The sequence below is a fragment of the Scleropages formosus genome, chromosome 7 (genome assembly GCF_900964775.1).
Source record: "Scleropages formosus chromosome 7, fSclFor1.1, whole genome shotgun sequence".
Lineage (NCBI taxonomy): Eukaryota > Metazoa > Chordata > Actinopteri > Osteoglossiformes > Osteoglossidae > Scleropages > Scleropages formosus.
The window spans coordinates 9,900,382-9,909,728 of record NC_041812.1 but is presented as its reverse complement, the minus strand read 5'-3'; the positions used below and the strand labels follow the sequence as shown (position 1 = coordinate 9,909,728).

General features: G+C 45.5%; 1 protein-coding gene across 1 annotated transcript; it reads left to right on the top strand.

Annotated features, from left to right (window-relative positions):
• Positions 1-4,214: 4,214 nt before the first annotated feature.
• LOC108937492 (Krueppel-like factor 6) lies at positions 4,215-9,073 on the top strand. The gene is made up of 4 exons (XM_018757484.2): positions 4,215-4,596; positions 6,159-6,723; positions 7,631-7,754; positions 8,102-9,073. The coding sequence occupies exons 1-4, from the start codon at positions 4,495-4,497 to the stop codon at positions 8,151-8,153; spliced, it is 843 nt and encodes a 280-aa protein (XP_018613000.1). The 5' UTR covers positions 4,215-4,494; the 3' UTR covers positions 8,154-9,073.
• Positions 9,074-9,347: the final 274 nt, after the last annotated feature.

Sequence of the window (9,347 nt, the reverse complement as noted above, 5' to 3'; positions counted from 1 at the left end):
AACCCTAAATTGCTCTGGTAATGTTATGCAGCTATATGAATGGGTAAGTAATTGTAAACTTAACATTATAAATTGCTTTGGAGAAAATTGTCAAATAAATGTCCACAGCAGAGCAATCTAACACACTCAAGGTGATTTCAGATTCTCCACTTCACCTCAAACACATGTCTTTGGACTGTGGTAAGAAACCCACACAAACAAGTGAAGAACTCCTCACAGGCTGAGCTGGACTGGAACTCATGGCACAGACTTGATCTGAAGGACACTGCAGGCATCTCTGGGCTCAAAGTCTCAACCTTGATCTCCCAACAATGGCCAGTTGTGGAAAGGTATAAAAACCTCCATGTGGGAAGCCACAACACAAATGACACCGTATACCTCTAAAGACTTTTCTCAATTAGATGTCCCTTCATAAAACTAACCCAAGACTGCCTCATGAGAACAACATAACAATGCTCTTCTATAAGTATGTGTCTATATTTAAAAGCTCCACATCTGTACTTGATGCATTTTTATTTGAGTTATTCATCATTTTGGGAAAAAAAAAATCACCAGATAAATGCAATATCTACAACCACCTGTGCCAAGCAGGGTCATGGCAAGCCAGAGCTGACCCAGCAACACAGGGCACAAGGCCAAAGGGAGAGGGGACACACCCCAGCCAGGAGCCAGTCCACCACAAGGCACCCCCACGCAGGGCTTGAACCCCAGACCCTCAACACAGCAGGCACAGGTCAAACCCACCACGCCCTCGCACCCACCTACCTGATAAATGAATATATGAATATATGTAAATGCAACATGGCAAGCTACAAGCCAGGCAAATGAAAACAATCATGAATGAAATTTGAGTGCAATGTAATTACCTCATAAATCATTGATTTCATCTAATAATTTTGCTTACTAAAAGTGATCACACTTCAGAATGCAACAAATGAACAGGCAACTTTGCTCAAATTGTCATAAGACCTGAACAAGGCCCAAGAAATGCACAGCATTGTGGGTCTGTAAGGGTGGCTCTCCATTGTGCTGCAGTCAAGGCCAACCTTGCGGCTTCTCAAGCATCACACGTGACAGACTGAGAATCTGGGAGCTGCGAATGTGCCTACAGCTGAACGCTACAGAAGAGGCTCAGTTCTCCCGAGGTTAGTGCCCATTTATGCTGCCGGTTAAAACAAAGGCAGTCCTGTTCCATGGACGTTGTTTATCACATCTTTCTTGATCTCCTGAAAGCAGCAGTTGTTTCCACACATATTAACATTATCAAATATTTTATGCAATTACAATGCCGGTTCGTCCCAAAATTTCACATGAAAGGGATCTCTGCTTACACCAATCTAATATATTTATTGAAAACGACAATAGACAATAACTTATAGAATCCTATTTCCAGCAAGAGATGAATGAATGCTGGGCTACCACCTTATAAAATATGCACTTTCCAGTAACTTGGCCTTGTGTTGTTAAGGTGACTACATGACCTTGATCAGAGCAACCGTGATTTAATTTGAAACTGCTCAAACTACACATCTAGGAAGGGGCATACGTCATTGCAATGCTGGATATTTAACACATGAAGTGTAAATGTGAGGGGGGGTTGGGGGCCCTGAATTTTTGACCATCTCTGAGCAGCTGAAGGAAGTGGAAATGAGAAGCAAGCTCTGAACATCCTCTTTTCCTCACTGACAGCAATTCTTGTGACAAATGAAACTCATCTCTAAAAATAAAAAGAGAAGAAAGCCACTAACTAAATAACTAACTGTTATTGCTCATATTGCAAACTCAAACTGAACACAGGAGGATTTTAGGGAACAGAGCAGTCTGGGTTATGGATGGAGATCTACATAAAAGTTGTACGTATCTGCGACACCAGAGGTGGTTTAACAATGCAATTGATTTGAAAGCGTTCACTAGCACTCACCACATGCCCAGGTCGATGGGACAGGATATGAGTAATAACCACACTGAAAAGCACACTCTTTCGCATCTTGTGAAACTCTAAGGAACTTGATGGTGCACAACACCACACTTTCTCTGCTTCTATAGAGACATTATCTGAACACAATCTGCAACTCCAACACAGTCCTGCTGCAAGGTAATAAGCATGCCCTTTTAAGATGAACTAATGGCCATAATCACAATATCGATAGCTCATCTTTCCCTCATCAGTTAATGTAAATAATGTGTATCATACCTATCAATCTTTTAAAATTAACAACAAAGTGGATCCAGATCACAACACAGAAAGGAACAATAAACTGAGAAGATACAAATAAATAGAGATACGTATTTCGATTATTAATTTACCTATTTTTTTTAAGTGATTGAAAATATTGAGCTACTACTCAGAACAACTTACCCATTTATACAGCTGGCCACTCTTTACTGTATTGGTTCAGGGTAAATATCTCACTCAAGGGTACTACAGCAGGAGATGGAATTTGAACCTGGGTCCAAGGCAACAGCTCTAACCACTACACCACCTGCTGCCCCTCTAATACAATAGAAAATGAAACATTAATATCTAATAAGTTTTTTTTTTTTTTAACACTGTCTTAAAAACACTACAAAGGTAACCAGATATTCCCAATCTCATTAGAATTATGATGCTGGTCAGATTTAAACATTTCTCATGTAAGTAAGGTAGACACATGAAAGATGAACCACTTGTTTGAGATGGGAGCTTCTGGGGTAGGCCATAGCAACAAAATATACTTCCTAAAAATATCAATTTTATCTGATCATGCACCAGGCCCTTCTGCACCTCTCTTCACTCATTTTTGTGACACAAAACTTTAAAATGCCACTCGGGCTTGTCACAATGCAGTCTCGGTCATAGTCATGAAGGGTTGAGGCCTACCATTGCGTGGTGTCATCAGCCAGGCCTCTTCACCATTTTCTGGTGAAATTCAATGTTTGTGAAACACCTTGGCTCACCCCAATTTGATTCAAACCAAATTATGAGATCACGGCGCGTAGCCGGGGGACGCAAGGCGCCAACGAAGCCTTTAATCTTCACGGTTGCATCTTTCTTTACATGAATAACGGCCCTACGTGAGGAGCACCATTACAGATTGCGGCTATTAGCCACTTTCTTCTAAGGGGCTGATTCAATCTGCCAGGGGGCATTTTTGCCCCAGAGTGATCCCTGAAGACACACACAAAATATCAATCATGAAGATAAAAGAAGAATTGCATCAAAGCAGCAAAGCCTTTCTGTAGTGCCTCTTCCACTTACTCTGGATTACTGCTTGAATTGTACTGGAAAAATTTTAAGCATCCTAAAGGATTTTTCATCCATTTATATTTGAACTGCACACATGTGACACTTAACCTCATTTACAGATGTGGGTTTTGGGGTATTTAAGGTACTGTCAGGTACACCTTTTAAAGCCCCTTCAAGGACAGGTCACGGAGGAGGGGGGCACCCACCCACCCTGCTCTCTTTACCTGCCAGATCACCTGGTCAATTTTCAACACTGATGTACCACAGAAAACCAAAACATAAACGGGAGTGTATTCACTGAGCGAGCATTTATTAGTCACTGGAGTTGAAAGCTTTTGTTTTGAATCGCTTTTCGTGAACTTCTGACAAAGAGCTCCCAATGCACGTCACTGTTGCACAATTTCACATCACATCTGACGGGCTGGACTGCAGCGCAAACAGCTTTATTACCTTTGAAAAGAGAAGCTACATCACAGAGATTTTCATTTTGGTGTGGAAAAAACACGCGTGGTTTGCTCGTCAATCTCGGTGATGAAACGAGCCAGTTACGAACAAAAAAAAACTGCAAAAAGCAGAGAGAGTTTCTGATATGACAAGCGGCTACAGTTTTTTGTTCGCACTTCACCACAAAGATTACTAACTGCAGTCTTTAAACAAAATTACTGCTAAAGAATCATTTCAACAACGGCTGCAATAAACGCTGTACTCAAAACTCCAGCATCCGCATACGCACTCACTCCGCCACGAACGACCGAAAGCCAGAACTGCTTCATAGGTGAGCGGCAGGAGCGATATTTATATACCGTTCTAAAAATAGAAGCACCGTCGTCCAATGGGAAGGAACACGCTTTCGCTCAAATGCACCAGTCACGACACGAGAAGGGTCAGGAGACGTCTTTGGTTGGTTACATGTAAGATTATAGGCGGGCCTTCGGGTCCTGAACGACTTCATTGGTCGACTTTCCCGAAGGCGTAAGGCCGTCACGAGGGGAGGCTGGTCGCAGGTTTGAATAGGGAAGTTTACAGCGCGTGAGACGCGCAGTCCGTGTGGTGTTTGCAGGTCGCGCGAACAACGTACGGTGCGTCTGTAAGAAGAGGAGGCTGCTGCTGCTGCTTGGAACCGCCAAACACATTTTTATTCATATGCAAGGCGCGTGCTGCAAGTGTACCAGGATCCCTCGCGCACGGGTGGAACTTCCAAAAGAGATTTAAACATTCTTTTTTTCCTCCCCTCATCCGAGTAGTTGCATTTACGCGTGGGATTTACAATGGATGTCATTCCGATGTGCAGCATCTTTCAGGAACTTCAGATCGTCCACGACACGGGCTACTTCTCGGCTCTGCCCTCCCTCGAGGAGTACTGGCAGCAGGTAACGCGCTCATTTACTCTTCTTTCTCCCGTTTAATCGGAGGCTAAGCAGGCTGTTCTCGGGCACTTCGCCCGAAGCGGAGTGTCGGAGCGCAGGAGCGCAAGAGTTTGACGCCCCCCTCCCGCCCCGCCCCCTTGCGCGTTCACGTGCGCGGCGTACGGGCTGCTGTCACCCTGTGTGTGCGCTCCCGCACCATAACGTGTTAACTCGTCTGGAGTTGAGGGTAAAAACTTTTAATTTTTTTTTTTTTGTACCACATTGCCGCGATTGCGCATCTGCGTCATCGCAAGTTGTGTGTTTTTTTTTTTTTTTTTTGGGGGAAATTATTTTGTCACAGTTCATTAGTGGTTAATCACGTCGTATCGTAACAACTTGGCCTGTACTGCAGGAGACAGAATATATTATTATTAGTGCTATCAAAAATATTATTACTAAATCATGAATAATTTAATGGATTCTGCCTAAGTAATTGGGACGAATAGGGCTCAGTTGAACACGCCCCCCCCTACCGTTACGCCTATAATATAATTACAAGATTTAGTTTTCACGGTAAAAGACACACACACACAGTGCTGTTCTGTTTCAAGAGTGAACTCGAGACACAACGTTTCCAATCTCTGTGGATCACTCTCAATGTAACATTCTGGGGGAAGAAAAAAAAAGAACTTTGATGTGTTCTTCCGTCAAATTTAACAGTCGTGTGTGTGTTCTGAAGAAGGAGGATGATGAGAATGTGTGCTGTGCTGTGCGATGTTAAGTGTTGACATTAAAGTGTAAAATGTGATCCTTTCCCTTCGAGAAGGCTGTGGGTCCGACCACTGGAGTTCCCCTTTACCCCCCGCAGAGCAGGAGAACCAGCTCTGCATCACTGCTGTGTAACACCGAAAGTACCACAGTGATGAGCATGTCACGGTAGAGATATATCACAGGAATAACACACAGTAATATGCACTCGTATCTTTTTTTTTTTTTTTTTTTTCTTCTATGAACTCATTGTAACTGGTGCTAAAAATAGAGCGTGTTCTCATGGAAGGGAAAACAAGAGTTTTTTTTTTCCAGGAAAGGCTTCCTTTCGCTTTCGCACACCACAGTTGTGTGGTCCTTGCAGAGGAGGAGGAGGAACACATCGTTTACACCATTTACTCCACTGGCGCAGTGAGGTTGACGGGAAGGCGAGAGACTGTATGTTCAGATTAAGTGGGAAAGTTCCCCTTCTTTTAAAGGCCGTAACTTCTGGCTCTGCGCGCATGTGTGGTGCGTTTATGGACCTGCTTCATCCGGCCGAGCCTTTCCTTTCCCTTCCCCTGTGCGTCATGTTATCTCTGCTAACGGCACGTAATGCATTTTTAAAATCCACAATGTACTGGATGATCGATACATGGAAACGCGTGCGAGCCCTTCGCCGTCCCGCTGGAGACGAGCGGTGTGTCAGCGTGCGCAGAGGCTTCTTCTTATTCCGCCTTCTCTGTGCGTGAATAGAGGTTGTTCTGCTACTTTTGAAACGTGCTTTTTGCCCTCTTTAAATTTACGTCCTAATTTTTTTTCTTCTTCTTTTTCGTCAGACTTGTTTGGAGCTGGAGAGGTACCTTCAGAGCGAGCCCTACGTTTCCACAGCGGACCTCAAGTTCGATGGCCAGGAGGACCTCTGGAGCAAGCTCATTCTGGCCTGTGGGGACAAAGGAACGTCCGACTCGAAAGTGCCCGTCGTAAAAGAGGAGGACAGTCCAGACAGCCTTGTCCTGGAGACGAGCCTCTTCCACTCGGACGCCAGCAGCGAGGCGTCCGACAGCTCCGAGGAGCTCTCCCCGACGCTCAGCTACGGCGCAAACCCCCTGAACAACGTTCTGGTTGGCACGGCACGCCTGGGCTCCCCGGATGCGGGCAGCCCGCCTCCATCCCCAGAAACGGCCCGCGACCTAGCCGCGCAGCAGGTGTGGCCTGACCTACAGGGGGCGCTGCCCTCTCCGGGGAAAGGGCGCTCGGCACGGAGCCCGGAAAAGGGACTCCTTGGTGACGGGGAAACGGCAGCGGATGGAAGGCGGCGAGCGCACAGGTGTCACTTCAACGGGTGCCGGAAGGTGTATACCAAGAGCTCCCACCTGAAAGCGCACCAGCGCACCCACACAGGTGTGTAGCCTCACCGCTTAGCAACCAGTCTGGAGTCTCACCGCTTAGCAACCAGGCTGAACCCGCTTCCTAAATTAGAAAACCGGGCTTTGGATTCCTGGTCCTGAGCTCAGGTCCGTAACCATTGCGACGTTACCTGTGGCCCAGGTGTGTTCTGCCCTTCTGGGGTGTTTAGAGAAGGTGGGAGCCGAGTTGTGTAACGTAGCCTTCGGCACAAATGTAATGATAACATTTCCACCGCATTGGTTCATCTGGAAACGCGCTTCAGTAAGCTGACGTGTTGCAACAGGAGCCTGTGCAACACATAATGCAATATTTACAAAGAAAATGCCCGAAAACATGCAATCCGAAACGTCCTCATTCCTAAACTCTGAGTATCGGTTTTGCGAGCCGAACTGCTATCTTTGTGTGGTAATTTACTAGGAATGTGACTCCATGCTTGGGGCTGTAAAGGGGGGGGTGGGGGTGGTAAAGGAAGGGGCAAAGTTCATGCAACCATTTTGCAGTAAATTTCATCATGACAAAAGAAATCCACAAAGCCATAATTTAAAGTGTTCCAAATTAAATGCCCCCCCATGTCCTTTTTACTGGTTATTGCATGTTCGTCTCTTTGCAAAACTCAGTTTGCTTTCGCATTCTGTTAGCAGCACTCTTCACATTCCAGTCATTGCTGTCATAACACAACTGTGTGTCAGAGGGACGTGGAATTTACCTCTCAGAATTGTATCACTTGGCAACGAGAGGAACCTCAATTACGTGCTCTTCTGAAAATGCATAACATGTAGCATGTATGAGAACACGGCGGTGACACGCTTGGAGGAACACCGGTTTTGCATGCGAATTGCTGTCATTCGCACAGGGGATATGGGCGATGGCAGTCGCTGATGTTCCGCCTTGTTGTTGACAGGTGAGAAGCCGTACAGGTGTTCGTGGGAAGGGTGCGAGTGGCGTTTTGCACGGAGCGACGAACTAACGCGGCACTTCAGGAAGCACACAGGTGCCAAGCCTTTCAAATGCTGCCACTGCGACAGGTAGGATCTTTTCACACCACTCTGCTTCTGTCCTTTCTGTTCAAGAAGCGTTTAAAAAAAAAAAAAAAAAAAAAAAAAAAAAAAAAAAAAACTAATACAGCCATTTATTTTCTTAAAGGGATCCCCGTTTTGATTTAAATGTGCAGAGGTTATAATTTTATTTACTTACCGTATCGATGAATATTTTAGTGTTTTTACCTGAGGTTGATGGACTTGGTCTTAATAGGCTTGAATCGAAAACCTTCTGGTCAAAATCCAGCTCCTTCGCCATCATGACATCTGCTGTTCTTTAGGAGTAACTTCATTCCAGCTCTAACAGTCTCGTTCCTTCTGTATCCCACTTTCAGGTGTTTCTCCAGATCCGACCACTTGGCGCTTCACATGAAGAGACATCAGTGAGCGAACCTTGGGGGGAGAGCTGGGGCCGCAGGGCGAAGAGTGAGGGATAGGTCTTGTTACTCAGCTAGCTTCACTTTTGGACGCCCCCTAGTGGATGGGATGGTGTTCCAGCCAAAGCATGCCATTTTGCGCCATCCCCCCCCCCCCCCGCCCCCGGTGCCTCCAGGACGTGTCGGGAGAAAAAGCTCCAAAGGTTTTCGACACAAGCGCAAATTACGGTGCAGAAAAATGTTCAGCAGCTGGGAAGGAGTCGGGGAAAAAAAAGAAAGAAAGAAATTTAAAAAAAAAAAAAAAAAAAAAGAAAGAAAGAAAGAAAAAAGAGTGAATAGGTCTTAATGGTTGGGGGACCTCTGGGACACACATAATGGGACTTGATTGGCTCCCGAATTCTCTGCCGTGAGCATGTGCACTGAGAGCGTTTGACGAGGCCACTGCTCACCTGTCCTTCCCCGGGACCGAATGATACCGAGGAGCAGTTTTCTTTTTGCTCAAACATTGTCGGCCCACGTCGCTCAGGTTTCCATGGGGGTTTGTTGCCAAGGCCACCGGGGAGGTGGGTGGAGCCTGGATGGGTGGGGGACTGTCGACTCAGCAGCGCCCGTCCAGCGTGGGCCGAATTCTCATTCTTTATCACGAGGGACGTTCTCATGCTTGGTGCAGCTACTAAATGTGCAATCTGTTCAGTAGCCTGTCTGACACGCTACGAAGCTCATTTGTAGTCCGGTGTATAAGCTGTGTACCTAGAGATATAACACAACTATAACGTCATTATACTAGACAGGTGTTGCATGGTTCTCAGTTTTGTGCACTCCCTGTTACTTGTAATCAGGACTGCAAGTTTGAATAAAAGAGCAGCTAAACTATGAAAAAAAAAAATGGTAAAAATGTTACAATATATTGTACATAAAACCTTGATTTTTATTTTTTTATTTTATAATTATTGTTGTTTATTTTGTAATTACTGTTTTTCACCCCCCCCAAAAAAAGACCACTATTTGTTAACCACTGATTTGCTCATGAGACAAATTTCGTTGGCTTTTATGCCTTAGTCTGTTTTCTTACCCCCCCCGCCCCCTTCCTCTCTTCTTTTTGTACCTGATGATGCACTGTTGACCCCGATGGTGCCTTATGCAAAGCGGCCTTGGACACAGATCACTCTGAGGGCTCGCACACGCTGGGAGGACCGCTCGGAAA

What these genes read in the sequence shown, in the direction of transcription:
- LOC108937492 (XM_018757484.2), top strand. Translation starts at nt 4,495, where the DNA reads ATGGATGTCATTCCGATGTGCAGCATCTTTCAGGAACTTCAGATCGTC. An exon ending in TCGAGGAGTACTGGCAGCAG is followed by an intron (nt 4,597 to 6,158) that starts GTAACGCGCTCA and finishes CTTTTTCGTCAG; the next exon opens with ACTTGTTTGGAGCTGGAGAG. An exon ending in GCACCAGCGCACCCACACAG is followed by an intron (nt 6,724 to 7,630) that starts GTGTGTAGCCTC and finishes TGTTGTTGACAG; the next exon opens with GTGAGAAGCCGTACAGGTGT.